The following is a 20,691-nucleotide window of genomic DNA, read 5'->3' as shown; positions in this document are numbered from 1 at the left end:
CTCATTTGTAGACGGTCAGGTGACCATAACCCCCCTTACCCCGGCGGGGAGGGGGGTGATTTTTCATTATGATTTCCCGAAAGTTTGATCAATTTGCAATCCAAATATACCTGTCTGCCAAAAATGAATTACGGTATGAATATACTAGGATAATGGGGGGAAAGGGCACTATTGTCGTGAAAGCGTGTTATCAACAAAAATGGTATATTGTTATTAGTGAAGTGTCACATTTGACTAATATTAGGTTTGTAGAGCTTCATATTAGATCACTCAGCCTTCCACTGTCAAGAATGATTTGCTGGAATGTACCCGAGCGTTACAGACGTTCTATAACTGACCCAAACTCCACAATTTCAAGTACCGCGCAATTTACAACGTTGCATTTGGTAAACAAACCATCATCATTAATGGTTTATGTGTCCATACACCCCACTTCCATCAGTTGGGGGATTTTTCACAATACCTGCTTTATAGTTTGGTCAGTTTTTCTGTCCACAATTACTATATATAATTACTTTTGTCACATAACGTCAGTTGCGGTTTAAGAATCCAGGCAATGTTAAAAAAATGTAGACAGTTTAGAGATAACTCTAATCATTCCTTTCGAATTACAGAAAACATAACTGAGTTGTCCATGTGCACTACCAAACTGTGTCGTTTTTCATTTCTTGCCACAAGAACCTCTTTCTTGTGCTTCGTATATATCAACGGTAAACTATTGAAGTTTGTTTTTTCTCCATTTTGGGGGACTTTAAGATGCCTATTTGCGTCCTCTGAGAGTTCTTTTGCACTTGGTAAGCCTTTTAGAAACTGTCCCAAGTGAAGTATCCCAAGAGCTTCCAACACTGAGGTGGGCTCTGATGGCAAGGTCGTTGTGTTTCCTGGCCTCAAAGGCTTGAGTGGAGCCCTTGGTGCAGATGCCCAACTGAACAATGTCTCTAAAGCCTGTTCCTCTCAGGAGTTTTCCCAGAGTACCAAGAGGACAAGTTCAGTGAAACTCACCACGACATACTGCACTCTTTTGGGACTGTTCATTTTGCCAAATGGCCATCAGTGCTTTCTTTGCAACTGCACAGCCAAACGTGACAAAGGCATACTCCTGACCCAGTTGTCTTGTTGCGTCCAGTGACACCTGCAGGACGTGTTCCACTGTTATACTGTTGGTGATTGGATATGCGTCACTGAGCACCGGTGTCTGGGCATGGTTTTCAGATATTCTTGCTACGTTTTGATTGGCCATTCTAAATATTGAATGTCTTTGTCAGATCCTAATCCTGAATCCTGTAAATCACTATTGTCTCCACAGTGTGAGGAATCACGCTATCGGGAGAGATGGTTTCTGGCAACAAGCTGTTACTTTGAAGTTCATTGTAGCAGACTGCAGTTTCAAGTTAAGGGACAGAACTGTAAGACATGCAGTGGCCAAAGTAATTTAAAATATGTATGCTGACAAGTATAGCACTTCCCGTTAGATGGCAGATTCCAGTGCCCAGAACGATGTGCTTTGGCATTTCCACTTTCCACTTGTGAAAGCGTAACACGTGTCTTGCGAAACAGTCAGCGATTCTGTATTTCTTTTCATTGATATTTTTCTCTCCAGTTAGAACACATGCCATAAAATCCTTTGCAGAACCAGGAGCCTCTTAATATTCAGTTTAAAAAAGAGAGAAAGACGCCATTGCTGGGGGGAAATGAATCACCTGAGTTTGTCACTCTGAATGAGACAGTGGAGAGTGAGGACTGCCTCTTTCAACCTTCTCCGATGCAAAAGCAACAGAAGCATTTGTAACGGTTCGGCCTGTATGTGTCTGATGAGTACAGTAATCTACTCTGGTGATTTGGAGCTGCAAAACCTATTTTGCACCCAAAATGTCCTGTGGTTTGGATTGTGAAACAGTGGGTGTTTCTCTTGCATGCATGATACTATTCTCAACATTGATACACGCTCTACTTTGTCTTCGCCAATGGTGCTCTTTTCCCTTTACTCGCGCACATAGTTAAAAGGGTCCTAGTGGGTTTCCTTTTGAAGATAATTTGTCCCTTCTTCCATGTTTATCTACATGCCTCAGAATGAAACCCCTTCCGAAAGATTTTTTGTTGTGTGCTGCCCTTGCCACACGATCTGTCATGTATTTAGAGAAGACGATAAAAATTACCTCAGAGAAGCTGCCTCTGGTGAGTCTTCAGCAATTTTACCACACCTTTCCCTATTTGAGAGCTCTGATCTTTAGAAACTGGGTTTTATTTCCTCGCTTTGTCACACATCATGCTGCAATCTCTTCGGAAACAAATCTTTTAGTGCAACTTGTCTTTTTTTTTTCCTGGGTGTTGATCGTCCGGCTGTGGTATCCTCCTTCTCTCAGTCTTTCTGTCCTTATGTCAGTGTTTCACTGTTTGCATTTAAAAACATGTATTTTGTATTTGTATTTCTCTTTTTGTCACAGTAGATTTCTTTGTGAAACTCGGGCTGTTCCCCGGGGAGAGCGCGTCGCTACACTGACAGCGCCACCCGTTTTTTTGTATTTTTCCTGCCTGCAATTTTATTTGTTTTCCTATCCAAGTGGATTTTTTTTCAGAATTTAGCCAGGGACAACCCTTTTGTTGCCGTGAGTTCTTTTACGTGCGCTAAATGCATGGTGCACACGGGACCTCGGTTCATCGTCTCATCTGAATGAGTAACGTCCAGACTACCCACTCAAGGTCAATGGAGGGGGAGAAAATAGTGGCGACTGACAGTTTTAAAGTGCAATCCATGCAGTGCATCATCCAGTGTCTTAGCAAACTGTTATTTTGGACGGGTTTTGTGAACATATTGAATTTCTTATTTCTCAGTCTGAGCCTTGCTTTGTTTGGTCACTAATCTTATGTCTGTCTCGAAGTTGTTTTTGTTGTGAATGATGCAGAATTTGTGTCCACGCCTCTAGATTTTATGCACACACAAAGAAAATGAATGTGGGTTCATTATTTTGGTACCATGGCGTAGCAGTCAGTTATACCCCAGATTTCATCTATATATAGTTTTACGAAGGGAAAGCAACCAATATATATATATATATATATATGTGTGTGTGTGTGTGTGTGTGTGTGTGTGTGTGTGTGTGTGTGTGTGTGTGTGTGTGTGTGTACACACATACATACACATACTCACCCCACCTTGGTCATCTTCGAATCCGAAGGACGAACAACACACATAGCTACTGATGATGCTTATCTTATTGAGTCACTTGTGTACACAGAGTGAGTGAATGTTATAACCTAGTGTTCGGTCTCTCTCTCTCTCTCTCTCTCTCTCTCTGTGTGTGTGTGTGTGTGTGTGTGTGTGTGTGTGTGTGTGTGTGTGTGTGTGTGTGTTAGTGCCTGTATGTATGTGTGCATGTACGTGTGTCGGTGGTAAACTTGACATTGCCATTTTCTCTGGGAAATAATTTGTCTGCAATTACCAAATCTGGATTCAACATAGTGGGGGAAAATCTTCACAGTCATACCAATAATAGGTTGTAAGTCTTCCGAATTAAGCCGTTTTTTCCGGATCATTCATTCCGATTTCAAAAACACCGTAAAACTGCTTCCCATTTTCCAGAAAGTAGAATATGTTTGGAAAGATGACGGCATGACATCGTTTTTTCTGTTAATTTCATTTAAAAGAAAAGAAATACAAAATCTGAACAGAACACATACAGTGACACTTACCACACCATCGACATGTTTACTGCAAATGAACATTCTAAAGTGGACACTGAATTTACTAGATTGAACATTAAAAAAAAAATTCGAATCGACAGTTTCACATTTCACTGTGTTTTGGTCAGCCTTTCTAGACTGGTCTGTGCAAATCTTGAGAAAAGAGCCTACATGTTGCAGTGTGCCTAAGGCAATGGCTGCAATGTCTCCTTTACCAACGAATTAAAAGGATTTCTTAAATGCCCGCACTATACCAAAATAGCATGATTTCAAAGGTGTTATTACCTCGAATACCGCAATCGAATTATCACGCATGTAAAACATGTTTGGATATTAATTTTTGATCATCATTTGTAGATCCAGATTAGCGCTGTGGGTAAGATTGTTAGCAATAACCTGAACTTAGGTTTGAATCTGCATTCATATCTTTTTTTTTTCTTTTTCTTTTTTTTTTACCCAAAGCTTTATAATATCAAATACAGAACACATTTTAAAGATCTGAAGGTCTTGTCTCTCTTGTCTCATTTCATTTATTTGTCTTAATTTCTGACAACAGGCCAAAAGAATTTGAAATTGTACAGTGATTGTGTAGAACTATATTGGAGCCAGTGTAAAAAGCTGGGAGCGAGGTAAAGCGAATGAGATTTTCACTTTCCATACCTGTCTGTTTACCCTTTCAATTAACATCCATGCCGTCTTCATGGTCCCGAATGACGTCCAATATTTGGTGGGTTCTCCTTACCCTTATCCTTTGGTGGGATACTTCAGATCATTCAAATTGCAGACCAGTTTCCATAATTTTTTTTTAACCACAAGAAAAGCACTTTAACAAGCATATTTCACATTTCTTTGATGTTTATGAGCTCTTCCACCCAGCCCGGTCTGGTTTCAGTCAGAAACATTTATGTCATACTGCATTAGTTAATTTAATAAATATAAACAAAACATTTTGATGTGACAGACCACAACCTTTTACCTAGAATGGTTGAAGTGTATGGCTTGTCAACCAGTGTTCTTCGTTTACTTTAATGATATCTCACTAATAGGCAACAATGCGTGACTATGATTACAGCAATCTCCGCATTAACAACACTTGAGTATATAAAGGGTCTGTCGTTGGTCCATAACTATTTTCAGTATATATTTGAATAAACTGCTTCTTCACATAAATGCCCTGTGTGAACTGTTCGTGGATGATACAACAATTCATACAAATCACACTGACAATGTCCTTGAAAATAATACAAGAAAGTACTGATGATCTCATTAAATGGACCGACCTTAACCACATGTCACTTCATCCACAAGAAAATAAATGCATGTTAATCACAACCAGACAAAAGAGGTAAATCACTTCATATAAACTCCTCCCGTTTATCCAACATAAAGGTGAACCTGTTGAACAGGTGAGTAATCATAATGTTTTCTTAGTTATAATTGACAATCTTTTCATCACATGCAGAAAGACAGCCCAGGAAACCTTTCAACTGAAATCAAACATTTCTTTGACTTCCACTCACGGAAATAGTTCTCAACAGATTACGCATCAGTATTATTGGACTCCGCCATTGCGAACACCATGAAGCCATTACTGAACTTTCATAAGTGGGGACTCGAGCAAGACTTCCCTTCTGAACTCAGACTATAAACAAGAAAATATCCTCCCATTGATCCGTAGGTTAGAGTACAACAAAGGGATCACAAGGCACAAGATTATATATTTCAAACTGTTCTTTATTAAAGTCAGCTAGTTATGTTAAATAGTCGTGTTGGTTGTTTATTGTAGGTTCTTACATGAACCTCTTTTCGAAGAATAATCTACAGAAGTAGTGCATACAATATTTGATTTTTTTTTTGTCCTAATCCCGCTTCCCCAGTCCCCCCCCCCTCTCACACACACGCTTCCAATATTATGTTTTTTCTTTCTCCAATCACTGACACTCACCCTCTCCATTTTGCATTTTGCACTCCTCTTTTCCACATTCTATTCTCTCTCTCTCTCTCTCTCTCTCTCTCTCTCTCTCTCTCTCTCTCTCTCTCTCTCTCTCTCTCTCTCTTTCTTAGTCTTCCCCTCGCACCTCCCCCCTCCACCTTACCCGCGCCCCTTTTCATTCGAATATACAGAAATGATTTCTAATGAATAATGACCATCATCATTATGATAGAAATGATAATCCAAATAATAATATGATTTATTTTCAGTCTAATATCATCTTAGATGAACAGACTATAAATAAACGAATACGACAGGAAATGCACCACCAACATTAATGGGTTTTTTAAAATCCATATTAATCAATGAAAAAACTTACCAAAGAGTCAGTGTCATTCCGAGGATCGATCTGTTTAAAAATCTAGTTTCGTTTACTCGATCGGGCGTCTCTCCCCCTCTCCCATACCCAGGAAAAAAAATGGGTAGCACCGACTCTTAGTGGATATCAAAATATATCTTCTACTCGGTTCCTGACTTGCGATGTCTCAAAATAGCCTCTTAGGATCTGTCCGGTTAGAACCAGTCAGACAGACTGACAAGACCTTTCTGATTCCAGTGGTGGTGGGCTTCGGTCACTGGGTTTCTTCTCAGCTGGAACCGACCAGGAACGCCTGCACCTAGTGGGGCAGGCAGGCCTATTTGCGAACAGTGTGTACCGCCCCACTTAGAAGAGTTATCACCACAGACATTATTTCATAATTTAATGTCTGCTTTGACCTCGTTCTGATACCTTAATGAATATCGATCTCGAGTAGATGAACATTTCCTGGTGCAACCGATCGGAGAAAAGCCTTAAAAAACTGAAGAGCTACATTTGACGATCGTACAACTGTTATCTGTACAATTCGCACTTTGAGCTGCGTAGTAGCTTCGACTGGATCGTTCGCAATTAGGCCTACCTACATACGTCACTGGAATTTGAATTGAAATAAAATCGATGCTGTCCATTCGTGGAAAATCTGGTCTTCCGTACCTCGATCCCAGATAGACAGACTGCTTTCTGGGTGTATAGACGGCTCAGATGTTAAAGATACTTCTTACGTGCTTCTGACTTAGACTGGGCTGCTTGGAGGAAAGAAAAAAAGTGGTGATGAGGGAGATGATTAATGTCACGCTACAGCTGACAGAATGACAGAACGATGACAAAAATTCAATGAATATGTCAGCCCTCCGCCCCAGTCGGAACAACCAGATCCCACTTATAACATTAATTTTTTAAAAAAAAAAAACACCAAAAATAATATTTGGTATTTTCGAACACGAAATTCAATAACAAAACAATACTGACACAACTACCCCTCTCACGCGATTACAAACACACAAAAGATATAGTCTGCTGTGCTCAGCCTCTGCCGCCGCAGTCCAGAATACACCAGTCAGGAATGGATGGGAGAAGGGAGATAGTAAGTTGGGGGACAGCACTTAACACAGCGACCAAGTTCTTCCAGCCGACGCTGTTGTCGTCGTCGCTGTTATCGTCGACGCGGTTGCGCCGCTGCCGCAGAACACTGCCAGTCCCGCACCATGCAGACCTCCCTCCAGCCCACAGCCTCAACCAGCAGAGGAGTGGAACCGTCCAAACGGGCACAATGGAAGAAAAAAAACAATGGCAAAGTGTCAGTTCTGACTCTGAAAGATGCTAGTCACACCCAACCTATCATCCCGCCCATCCAACCTGCCGTTACAATAATGTATTTAACTTTGACTCGATTTAATTTAATTTATCCCAAAATAATAAACATTATTAACATTTCTTCATGAACACAACCACAATGATGATAGGAACACATATATTCACGGCATCTCTTAATAACAAAATAATATGAACAGCTACAGTAAATTCAAACAAACATGCATTCACAGCCTCTGCCATTCCCACCACCACCATTCCTGCAAGTCCAAACGACCAGCCGACCAAGGAAACATCACACACCCTCACCTCAGACAGGTTATGTGAAAAACTTGGAACTGGTGTTCCAGCCGTTGCAACGCCCGCCGACAAATGACAACCTGCTGCTTCACCACAGCAGAATACATGGGAAGATCAACCCCCAAAACCCCTGGTCGAAATGACTCTCACAGCAGTTGACAGTGGAGTGCCAGAAACATACAGGAACAAATCAAAAACAAATTAAAAACCAAAACACAACTCACTGACGCGAGTTGGTTCGCACGTGGGATTCGGGCCTAACGCGTTGCCAGCCTATCTGGCGGCTTACCGAAATATGTCAGCTAAGGGGAGTCTCACATTCTGGATATGTCGACGCGTGACAATTAACTACATCATTACTGTTACAGTTGAAGTATTTTCGTTTCACTCTAACCAAAACACCTTTCGATTTCAACACTACACCCATGCACTCTTGTCTTGTTTATTACTAAAAGTGAATTTTAAAAAAAACTGTGCATTTATTGGGTCAGTATTTAGTACCACAGAAAAATCTTGTTTGTATCTTTTTAAATATATTTTTTCAAGGTCACTATGATATCGCCATTAAAAAAAATCAAGTCATTGCTGCTCTTCTGTAATTTTCCTTATTGCTTCGGTATGATTTTTAAGTTATTATACCAAACTGAAATACGAATGGGGTCTGACCAGTCAACTAATATATATATATATATATATATATATATATGTGTGTGTGTGTGTGTGTGTGTGTGTTCTTTCCTTAATTCAACGTCTGTTCACTTTGTGATATTAGACGTGTCATGTGTGTGTGTGTTTGTGTGTAGGAGATGAGAGTGTGCATGGTGGGGATGGTACTTAATGGGGGATATACAGAGAAATGATAAACTAGAACAATAGAATCAACAATTCGTAAATGTCCGTGAAACATTAATAAAAATAAAAACAGAATTGGATATCGGAGGGTCGCGTCATAGAAATACTCCTATTTGACTATGTAACAGAGATTCAGCAATTTCGTACAACTGTAATTGGTTGGACATTATTTCTTTTATGTTTGCGCAGAAAATTGTCTGACTTTGCATGACTTTGGAAGTAGACTAACAAATATTTGACATTGAAACTGAATAAATTATAGTTTCGTGTGTTCTGTTTACCACATACACAATATGTTTTGCTAAACTTTGTCTTAAAAACATTCAGTCTTATGAGAGAGAGAGAGAGAGAGAGAGAGAGAGAGAGAGAGAGAGAGAGAGAGAGAGAGAGAAGAAGAAGAAGAAGAAGAAGAAGTAGAAACTCCTGCATACTAGTCACCCCACTACAATTTGGGTTTGGGTCAAATCACAATTAAGTGTTGATCAAAGCTTGCACCCGTTTGTATTTCAATTTATCACATCACTTCATTCAGTTATTTTTCATTGCCTTCAATATTTCTTTTGAAAGTTCCATTCTGTTCTTGGCATTCTATAAAATATCAATGTAAAGGGGCTGTTTTAAAAAGTACTATTAATTGTCAAGATTCTCACCCGTATTTGAAGATTCATCAGTTGCTCATGTGGGATTTAGGGATGGGGAATCTTGACTGTTTGCACAGGTTAATTTTGCGCGCGCGCGCGCGCTCGTGTGTGTGTGTGTGTGTGTGTGTGTGTGTGTGTGTGTGTTTCCACCATGAGGCAGACAGAATGAGCAGGCACAGCAAACTCTTACAAAACCAACTACAGTCAAAGGCCGCTTATAACGAAGTCGGATGTAACTTGAGACGAATGCCTGATATAACGATGCAGAAATGTTGGTCACGGCAAAAATCTTTCTTTACATGACTAAAAATGTCGATTGTAACGAAGTCAGATGTAACGAAATGCCGCTTATAACGAAATTATTTGGGGTCCTCAGCGGGAGATCACGCCGGTAACGAAGCCGCCGTTCGTTAGGAAACCGAAAGTCAGTGAAAAGTTCAGCCCCTTCACCCTGGGACGTCCGAATAAAGCAACATGGCAACTTTGTCCGCTGAAACTGAAAGTGCGCTTATCTCCATGAAAGTTAAAGAACCTAAAGAGTAATTAAAAAAGAACGGACAATTGATAAGTGGCACGAAAGTTAAACTTGTTCGTCGTGCAAACTGTTCAATTTGTATCGGGAACCAGAAACAAGAATGCGAAGTCAAATCAGTTTCTGCTGTCACAGAGACATTTCTGCTGTCACAGCCACATCAACCTCCCGCAGATTTTTAACAACTGAACCGAAGAAAAAAGTATCGCTCCTGTGTGTGACCCAGTCATTCCGAAGCTATATACATTCTAGAATTTCATATTGTTGCTACGCAGTATGAGTGAGCGAGCGAGCGAGCGAGCGAGTGTGTGTGTGTGTGTGTGTGTGTGTGTGTGTGTGTGTGCCTTCTAAAAACAGATTTCAGACTTGAGAAAATGGCCAGTGCTGTTCTAATGAATTTGATCTTTTTCTGGCTTTTCTATCACATTACTTTTTTTGTTGTTGTTGGAGTAGCTTTAATACATATTGTGGGGGTGAGAGTGTTGGAGTTGAGCATGGAAATCTGTGGGGACGGAAATGAGTGGTGCAGTTTAGCATGGAAATTGTGGGGAGAAGAGTGGTGGAGCTGTGCATGGAATTTGATTAAAGATAATAATCATCAAGTCTGGTACAATCAGCTTACCTGTTTACCCAAAATGGATATGTCTGTACTTTCACCAGGTTAAATATGTATTTCTTTTATGGAAACCTGTAAGTTCATTGTATCTAACAACTGGCCAAAGGATTAATGCATACATCTTTGATTCCGTTTTTAGAAACCGGTTAGTACTGTAAATTCTTAGTGTAAATATTTGCATTTATTTACATTTGCATGCCCAACCTCCCATTTTTTTATTTCCTGTATTTTTTTAATTATAAAATATATATATTTTATTTGTTTATTGCTTGTTGTCAGACCTGTACAATCAAATTTGGACTGTTTACAAAATGTAGTGTAAACAGGTCTGAGTCAAACACAAAGAGACTTGAAGAAAACCACTTTGTTAAAATTTTTGTTGTTGTTGTTGTTGTTTTGTTTCATTCATTCATACCTAAATGCTAAACAATGAACAATTGTCCAAACAGTTTTAGTTTTGGATGTTGTGCATGTGTGCGTGTCTGCTTCCTATCACTGAGGGAGTTCTGGATCCAGGTGTTGATGTTCCCGCTGATGCCGTAGTGTCGAAGCTTGTGGGTCATGAGGCTGTGGCTTACTTTGTCGAAGGCCTTCGAGAAATCGAAGGCAAGTAAGTCCTCCTGGTATCCTTGTTCGAGAGCCTCAGACACATCGTCCACGAAGCCAAGTAGCTGCGTTTCGCACGAGCGACCCTTCCGGAATCCATGCTGTTCCGTGCAGAGAATCTGGTGTTTTTCGCAGTACGCCATGATCTCGCTGACCAGTGTGTGCTCCAGGAGCTTGCACGGAATACTTGTCAGGGAGATGGGCCTGTAATTCTCTGCATTATATCGCTCCCCCTTCTTGAAGACAGGACACACGTTGGCAGTCTCCAAGTCAACAGGGACAACCCCAGAGTCGAGGGATGCCTGGTATAGTAGCGTGAGCGATGGGGCTAGTTTTGTCGCTAGTTCTCTCAAGACTCGGGGGCTGATCCCGTCTGGGCCGCATGCCTTGAAAGAATCGAGGTTACGTAAGAGTCTCTCTACGCCGGCAGTCGTAATGTGTACCTGCTTTAACAGGGGCTGCTGAGGGTCACGTGGTGGCATGGGACATCTGACCCTGAACTTTTCATCAATATATCACCTTTTTCTTTGTCACTGGTGACCAGTCTTCCTGTTTCTTTCAGGGGAGTCGGAGTGGGTATCAAGGATGGTGTTGGTGAGCTCCTGTGCCGCCTTCTGGAGGCCGTCCCAGTCAGCTTTGTCATAGCTGGGAACAAGGCGCACCGTCTGATTGGCGCAGGTGGCGTTGATCTGGAGCTCTGAATACACTATATCATGATTAGAGAGGCCGGGTGCAATTTCGATATGGGGGAACATGTTGGGAAGGTTGGTTATCAGCAGGTCGAGGATGTTGTCTCCCCTGGTGGGCTTCTCGACAATCTGGTCTCTGCCAAGGTCAGCGATGATGTCCCTGAATTCCTGGTTTAGACGTGGATAAGGTGCCCCTTATTAGGATCTTCTTCTTCCAATCCCATCCAGGGAAGTTGAAATCATCACCAAGTACGACGATGGCATTTCCTGCCCCACTTGCAGATCTTGCTGACTCTGCCATCTCCCTCAGGCTTGTAGTGTCGCTGTCGGGTGGGCGGTAGTAGCTGCCGATCAGCAAATCCCTCTTGCCCCTGACCTTGACCTTGGCACACAGGATCTCACAATCAGGTCTGTCAAGGCTGGGCTCCTCCGTGCTGACAAGGTTGTCGGCGACTACAATGAGGACGCCTCCTCCATTCCTGTTTTGATCCTTCCTGAAGATTTTGAATGAAGGAGGGAAGATCTCGTTGGAGGCAATTTCTGGGCACAGCCATGTCTCGGTGCCGAGGACAACGTCCGGGCGGAGACTTTGAAGAAGGTTGCTGATCTCAGCCAACTGACTGAAAATTTACAGTCAGGATGCGGAGGGGGCGGTTTGAATTTTTGTTCTGGTGATTCTGACGAGTCGGAGAAGAGCAGTGGAGAGGGTGAAAAGAGTCATCTGAGTGTATATTTCCTGTTCCACACCGTGAATGTCGAAGGCCACAGTGCTGTAATTTGGTGATTGGCAAAGTTCACAATGCCAGCTAACATCAGAAGCTCCAACCTCAGTATAGGTCTCAGTAACAATGTTCTGGCAGGATGCATGGAACCACCTCCCGCAAGTCGCACATTCCACGCTGCGGTCATCCCAACCCACAGTTCTGTCACATATCCCACAGGGGACAACAGAAGAGTTATTTGCACTGGGTATGTTCGAGCCATGAGAGGTGCTGAGAGGACCAGTTGCCATATGCCAGTCCAATGTGCGAATAGCAGGGACGATCACCAGGAGGCAGCAAAGTGTTAGGGTTGTGTAGGATATCATGAGTGATGGATAGAGAGACACACACTGCGCGGGTCAGGGCCAAGACAACATCGTTTAGACATGGTGGTGGCTGATGCAGGTTGATGACAATGTCACCAGTGATGGTGTGGAGAGAATGACCATTTGAATAAGGGATATGTCCAAGAGAAACAAAATGGATGTACTCACAGTCAAAATATTCTTTGTGTGATTGAAGAATTCCAGGAACAGCTATTTACCAGTCCAATAGTGAGGGCACAGGCGAAGGGCGAAGCATGAGCTTTGATGATGGAATGCTTCTTGAGAAAGCCTTGAGGAGTTTGATGGCTGAGCTTCGCTGAGTTCGTTTGTGAGCAACTTTCAAGCCTTGTAGCTAGTTTCGTTTGCAAACAGAGCTAATCCGGTTTGAAAATGCCCTTAAAACATTGTTTGAAATTTATACAATATCTTATTTTGACTATTTTTTTAAAAATAATTTGGGGTTTGTTGAACGAAAAAATAGAAAATTATTGTCAAAAATGAGGAGAGAAAAATTTTACTCAGCCCACTCGAACCGGAACCAGAACACAATTCTCTCTCTCTCTCTCTCTCTCTCTCTCTCTCTCTCTGTGTGTGTGTGTGTGTGTGTGTGTGTGTGTGTGTGTGTGTGTGTGTGTGTTAACATTCACATTGCCTGTGGAAGTAGCAAGGCTCTCACTGTCTCAGTATCATTCAGTTGTTACAGCACTTTCTGAAAATGTGCAAGCATTTCCACTTAAAAGAAGTATGCGCTGACAAATGTTGTATAGTGCAAATGCTTTCTAGCGTTTGTTTCAGGGGTACACTGGTCAGTTTTGTACTGTGTGTCAGAGATGCATCAGTATATCTGTGCTGAATAAATATTACAGTTAAGAATGTGACCAGCCAAAAAAAAAAACCAAACAAAAACCAAAAACAAACAAACAAACAAAAAACACGCACACACACAAAAATTAAATAAAATCCAGTGGAATGATGCAACATTGGTGACTGGGAGTTGAAAAAAGACCGGCCAGCTGGTGTACTGTAATTCTCCGTTTTAAAGGTTAATTTGTGCTTTTGGATTCAAACATTATCAGATCAGTGTGTGAGAAATGAAGACAGTATAATCATCCCTCGTTGAGAAATCAGATACAAAACATTCTTAGGCTTGGCTGTTGAATTGAAACAAATATGTTTTGAAACATAAAAAAAATTAATATTCGATTGAAAATGTCACATACCGTGCTTGTTTTGAAGACCTTGTTCATCAGTAAAAAATGAAGGAATATCATCGCCAGGTTGAATCTGTTCGTGGCTGGTATTCGTTACGATGTCACCTTTTTTTCCTTTGAAGTGAGAATAGCACACACAGTACTTCGTTCCTCCCGTTTTCCCCAGACCCATTGTGAAGCATTTACACAAGTGCGACGAACTCGCAACTTTCACTTTTAGAGACGTCCCACTAATTCTCTTTCCGGCTTGATCAAGGGCAAATTACTTCTCTTTTTTCTTCTTCTAACGAACAAGGTCATCATATGTTCGGCCCTGTGAAGAGTTCAAGCCGCATTTGCTACAAACGATCGCTGAATTCCAGGGAGATGGAGGAGTGTCTGTACATGAAATGTAGAGCTTTCAATGCGTTGCTCCAAATAGAAATCATACGTTTATACATGAGTTTGACTTGCTGCATAACCCTAAGCTAGTTTCATTCTCTTTCTCAGCTTCACATACACGTTGGTGATTGAAAGTTCACATTATCTTTTTTAACTGTATGTTTGTCACCTCTGTAATTCTTAAGCAATAAAATCGTACTACAATGTCATGTAAAGCGAGTGCCTGTAATTGTCGAAACAGAGTGGTCGACTCACGTTTGGTTCAAAGGTTCAACGATTGCAAACGGAGGAGGGGTGCTAGAGGGACGTGGGTGGGGAGCAGGGGAAGGGGGGTGTTAGGTTTTGATTTCACAGGCCATTTCATCATGGCGTCTGCACATCGCAAAGGTCTGTTGCTAAAGCGAAATTTTTAAATTATTCAAGAAGTTGCAAGAAAAGTTGATGGAGAAAAGTCCAAGTATCATTTTCTTTTCAAGACCTTATTTAGACACTACTTGTTATTGTGATTTCTTGCCAAGCTGTGACAAGCGCAAAAATTAATTGCTCTCCAGTACGGCAGACTTAAAATCATTTACATAAGTTTGTTTTTTTATTTCCATGCCAGTGCACGCTCCAATGACCTAAAAGTGTGAAACGGTAGAAATCGCCTCCTTTCCTCTTCCCGCTTTCAAATCGTGGCGCTGTGTGATTTCTTCTAACGATCTTTTCTTCCGAAGTCTTCAGAATAATGCAGTGAATTTTACTTGCTTGTTTTACGTATTATCGGTTTCTAAGTTTTCAAATACCAACAAAGGCCTCTGTGATTTGATAACATTAATTTACAGCCACATTTTGGAAACAAATGTTTTGAAATCATCATTATTCAATTATCATGGTATAACAGACTAGGAAACAAGCTTGATTACTGTCTATCAAATATGCGGTGCGCACATGTGTGTGTGGGAGAGAGATAGAGAGAGACGACATGCCAGATATAATGAAGCAACTTGATAGAAAATAATTATAATGGGTGCGTCGGATATAACAAAAGCTGGATATTGCCCCCGGCAATTCATAATAAGCGGTTCTGACTGTATTGTCTTTTCTGATCAGAAATTGTACGGCAAAAATCTTAAAATTGATTTGTTTGTGTGTGTGCAAGATTTACTGGTGGAGTACTCTGTGGCTGGGATCCCTCGTGACATCAACACTGCTGTCCAAAGCCTGGAAGATGCTCACCTCCATCGTGTCAAACGTCAGCAGAATCCTGGATCTACCACCACCCCACACCCATCCAGCAACAACAGCAGCAGCAACAGTTCGCAGATGACACTAGTTACCACAGCTCACCCATTCACCACAATGATCACACATAAGACAACCACTACCAAGAAGACAACAACACCTGGCCCTTCAACAGCAGCCCCCACACAATCACCACCTACCACTCAGAGGCCAGTCCAAACCACCACCAAAAGACCAACCTCACAACTCTCAACAATGAAATCCACACCTCTGCCAAAGCCTCAGCCACAACCTCAGCCAACATCTGATGAAGAGACGCCATCTGGAACAACTACACAAGAACCTAAATTTGTTAAGGTAGAACCTTGTAGTCTGTTGCTTTGAATTTGGAATGAATGTGGGATGATTTGTTGGTATAGGTAGGTACAATTGTAATGTATTGTAATACTTTCTTTCCCGACCTCCAGCCCCATTTCTATTTACTGTCTTCATTTCTGATTTTTCTGAACATCTGTTTTGCTTTGGTCATGGTTTTGTCTTTATCCCCTCTCTCTTCTTACCTTCAAGGCCTTATGTTGCTCCCTTTGTATTACATTCTTTAAACAACATATTTCTTTTAATGAAATCTTAGGTACCTGCTTTGGTCGAGTGCATCCCTAGCCCTTTGTTCTCTTATATGCACACATACAAATCATTTTAATGAAATTTGGAAATGTCAGAGGTGCCCATTGTATTGAAACACAATATGAATAATTTGCATGTGTGTGCACATGCACATGAATGTGTGTGAGTATGTGTGTGTGTGTGCGCGCATTTGCTCAGCAAGAGGAAAGGGTTCTTTGTTTTATCTGAAATATGCAAAATGTACTGGGATAAGAGCATTTTTTACAATTCCACCCCCACCCCCACCCCCCTTATCAAAAAGAATAATTCATAAATGATAATTTTCTCTGTGTGGGACCAGGATAACCACAACTACTACACTTCCACCATTCTGCCAGACAGTGCTGGTGAATACTTCCTTGAGCTGGACAGCCCCAGTTCTCAGGGCACGCTCAACTCTGGCCATCGGCTGGCAGTGGTGAGTGCTCAGCTACTTTTGAGGATAAACCATGCTTATCGTAGACTTTACATTGCAAAATGGTTCACTGGTCACAGGACATGGGTCTTGTTCTTTAATTTGTTGATAGTAACAAATAACAAGGCCTTCAAGACTCACTTGTGATACACTTTAAAAAAATCTAATTGTTAAAATGTGTTCTGTATTTGTTATTATAAAGCTTCGGGTTAAAAGAAAAAGAAAAAAGAAAAAAAAAGTCCTAATGGCAGATTCAAACCCCGCGTGTTCGGGTGAGAAGAAACTGTCTTACCCATTACACTATCGTGGCTCCTTGACTGACGTTCAAAAATAAACATTTAAACATGCTTTTTTAAAGAGCAATAAATCGATTGCGGCATTCGCAGTGAGAACGCTATTTAAATAATATTATTCTGGTGTATCTTGGCGATTCAAAAAATCTTTAAGGGCAATTAAAAATTCTTTTTAAGTCCGCGGTAGAGGAGACGTGGCTATCGCTGCAATCACACTGCAACATTTAGCCATTTTCTCTGGATCTAGATAGACGTCCAAGTTTAGTTACACCGGGTTGACACGGTCGATTCAAGTTCTCTTTTATGTTCATTCTAGTTTTATAGTTTTAAAGTTGATATGAAAATTTAGTATTTTGTTAAGCTAATAACATGTAGAGCCAAGTACAAGTACTTCTAAACGTCGTAAGAAGTGAAAAGGACTTCATTTTGAGAAAAGTCAAGACTGGAAATTTTTGCGTTTCATCAATTCAAGGGTATTAACTCTCATGGTTTATTATTTTTAACTGTGAATTCCGACTGATTCTACGGATATTTTTATGGCAGTTTGGGGCATAATCCAGTAAGTGATGAGGCGTTCACAAATCTTTCTCTGAATAAATATTTAACGGTCTCCTTCTCCAACTTTCCATCACATGTTATCGTGTATTGTCAATTGAATATTAGGAAGTAGCGCATGCTCCAAGATGGCTGCTTGATTTTGGCCTCTGCTGTTTTTGACCAAGAAAATCCACCAAATTAGAAGCTTTGATCAAAAACCATTACAAACGGGTCTTAAAATAGGAGGCTGGAACATCAGCTTCAAAAACGTCGCCTTATTTCTTGGCGATAATCTCACTGCTCCTGAAGGAAGCTCGGAATTGATTCGTCAATCCCAACTCACCAGATTCAAAAATCATTTTCGATTTTGAAAGTTCGTACTAACTCGATCGAGCTCTCACAACTGTCACTGCACGTTTTTACTTGTTGCACGATTTACTTGCTGCACTACTACAAGGTAAGGTTTTCCCTCCTTTTCCCGTTTCACACTTTTGGTGCAATAAGAAAATATTGCAATGGTGAATACCAGAACTGGATCTGTAAGCAATGCGAGTGGGGGGGCCGGGGGAGGGGGAAACTCTACCAGTGGAGAAAAGGGTAAAAAGACCGGAACCGCGTCTCCAATTCTGCTCCTTACTGATGATGCAGATAAAACTCCCAGTTCTATTTGCAGTTCCTTGAAAGGCTGCAAAAAGTGGATAAGTTGTGACCGCTGCAAAGCCTGGTGTCACACTAATTGTGCCAAAGTCGAACATGCAGATTTTGAATACCTCCAGAGGACTAAAAACATTGCCATAAAATGGTACTGTCCCAAATGTATGGAAGAAATGACACAGGGATCAGATCCCAGTGATAAACTGGCTCAAACCGAAGCCAAGGTCACAACACTAATAAAAATTGTTGAAACTCTGCAGACACAGAATCAGATGATTCTGAGCATGTTGCAGAGTACAGGAGGAAGCATAAATGAACAAATTAAGGCTCAGATTCAAGAATACTTTGAAGAGGAGAAAGAAAGGGACATGCGAAAGAACAATTTGGTCATTTTCAATGTTGATTAAAATGATTTCACAGGGGAAAAAGAAAGGGAAACGGATGGGGCACTTATGAAGGAAGTGTGCCAAGAGATTTGTCCAGATGTGGCACCAAAACTAGCAGAATTTAAGGTCATGCGTCTGGGAAGAAAGCCTGAGAAAAATTCTGCCAGGAAGCCCAGACCAATCAAAATAATTTTCCCTGATGTTAGTTTCAAAGAGATGGTCCTTAATAAATCAAAACACCTCAGAAATAACGAGAAACAGTCTTTCCGCAAAATGGTTATTGTACCAGATAAGACCAAAAAACAAAGAGAAGGTGACAAGAAACTGTACATGGAGATAAAAAGACAGAGGGATGAGGAAGGACTGGATGTCATCAGAAATGGTAAAATCATTCCCAGACCCAAACCCGGACAGGATGAAAAGGACAGAGCTGGTAACACTGGGGTACCAAGCTCAGAGCACTGACTGAAGAATATCAAAAGAAATGCTGTAAATAATGTAAATAGTGCAAATAAAAAAGATTTGAAAGTTACAAACAACAAGAGTAATGGTAATGTAAGGGGTGATAGTTATAGTCCTGAAGGTCTGAAGTTTTTACTATTAAACGCTGATAGTATTGGAAACAAAAAACAAGAACTGAATGCCTTGGCTTGGGATTTAAATCCTGACATTATTGCAGTTACTGAACTGAAGCCAAAGACCCTGAGACCTGACTGTGGATGGGAACCTGTAATTGATGGATATGTTTTATATACTAATGAGGCTGGGAGGGGGGTAGGCTTGTTTCCAAAGTCGAATCTGAATGTGGTACGTGGTGGTGGTGTGTGTCCATCGAGATCGATGATGACCATCGTTGTCATCCAGCTGGGGGATGGGGGGAGGGTGGTGGTGGGGTGGGGGGGAGGATGCTAATGAATCTATCTGTGAATGCGCAGATGGCTGAATAGTCCAATCTGCGCACGAAATGTTCGCTGACAGTTGGGGCAGACAAAGACAGGCATACCATTGTCAGGGAGCTTGTTTGCCCGTGACTTTCTGGCCTGCCTCTTCTGAACAGCTGCAGCAGTCCTGTTGGCCTCGCACAACTTGGCGCCTTTGTGCACAGCAGCACGCCATTTGTCACGGTCCACTGCAGATTCCTCCCAGGAGTCAGGGTTGATATCAAACGCTTTCAGAGAGACTTTCAGAGTATCTCTGAAGCGCTTCTTCTGACCTCCGTGTGATCTCTTCCCTTGTTGCAGCTCGCCATAGAAGAGCCTTTTGGGCAGCCGATGGTCTGGCATGCGCGCCACGTGTCCAGCCCAGCGAAGCTGGGACTGCATCAGGATGGTGAAGATGCTGGGAAGGGTGGCTTTTGCAAGCACCTCTGTGTCTGGGGTCTTGTCTTGCCACTTGATGTTCAGTAGCTTCCTGAGGCATGTTGTGTGGAAGTGGTTCAGCTTCTTGGCATGTCGTTGGTACACTGTCCAAGTTTCGCAGGCGTACAGTAGTGTGGGGAGAACTACTGCTCTGTAGACCTTTAGCTTGGTCTCAAGACTAATGCCTCTTCTGTTCCAGACATTTGCACTGAGTCTACCAAAAGTTGCGCTTGCTCTTGCAATCCTGACGTTCACTTCATCGTCGATGGTCGCATTTCGTGACAGTGTGCTGCCAAGGTATGTGAACCGCTCCACCGCACTGAGTCTCTGACCGTTGACTGTGATGTTCGGCTCAACGTAGGGTTTCCCTGGGGCTGGCTGATGGAGAACTTCAGTTTTCCTCGTGCTGATGGTAAGGCCGAAGTTCCTGCTGGCAGTGGCAAACTTGTCAACGCTGAGTTGCATGTCAGCTTCAGATCCAGCGTTGAGGGCACAATCATCAGCAAACAAAAAGTCTCTGATGATGTCTGTCATGACCTTCGTTTTTGCTTGAAGCCTTCTGAGGTTAAACAACTTACCATCTGTTCGGTACTTTAGGCCGATTCCAACATCGCCATCTCTGAAGGCATCAGTAAGCATTGCAGAGAACATGAGGCTGAACAGCGTTGGAGCCAGGACGCAGCCTTGCTTGACACCATTTGTGACAGCAAAAGGAGCAGATGTTTCGCCTTTGTCCTGGACTCGAGCCTGCATGCCTTCATGGAATTGGCTGACCAAGGAAATAAATTTCCGAGGGCATCCATACTTGGCCATGATCTTCCACAGTCCCTCTCTACTCACGGTGTCGAAGGCCTTAGTGAGGTCGACATAGGTGGAGAACAGATCAGCATTTTGCTCCTGACATTTCTCTTGCAGCTGCCTTGCAGCAAACACCATGTCGGT

At 41.9% G+C, this 20,691-nt stretch overlaps 1 protein-coding gene across 1 annotated transcript in view; it reads left to right on the top strand.

The window, feature by feature from the left end:
• LOC143297375 (plexin domain-containing protein 1-like) overlaps window positions 1-20,691 on the top strand; it is a 170,522-nt gene that overhangs the window by 55,050 nt on the left and 94,781 nt on the right. Inside the window, exons 2-3 of the mRNA XM_076609687.1 lie at window positions 15,361-15,800; window positions 16,408-16,524. Of these exons, the coding sequence (XP_076465802.1) occupies window positions 15,361-15,800; window positions 16,408-16,524 (557 nt within the window). The remainder of the gene's footprint in view (window positions 1-15,360; window positions 15,801-16,407; window positions 16,525-20,691) is intronic.

This window comes from Babylonia areolata, chromosome 2, assembly GCF_041734735.1.
Source record: "Babylonia areolata isolate BAREFJ2019XMU chromosome 2, ASM4173473v1, whole genome shotgun sequence".
NCBI classification, from domain to species: domain Eukaryota; kingdom Metazoa; phylum Mollusca; class Gastropoda; order Neogastropoda; family Buccinidae; genus Babylonia; species Babylonia areolata.
Note: the sequence above shows the minus strand (reverse complement) of the source record. Positions and strands in the feature narration are given on the sequence as shown.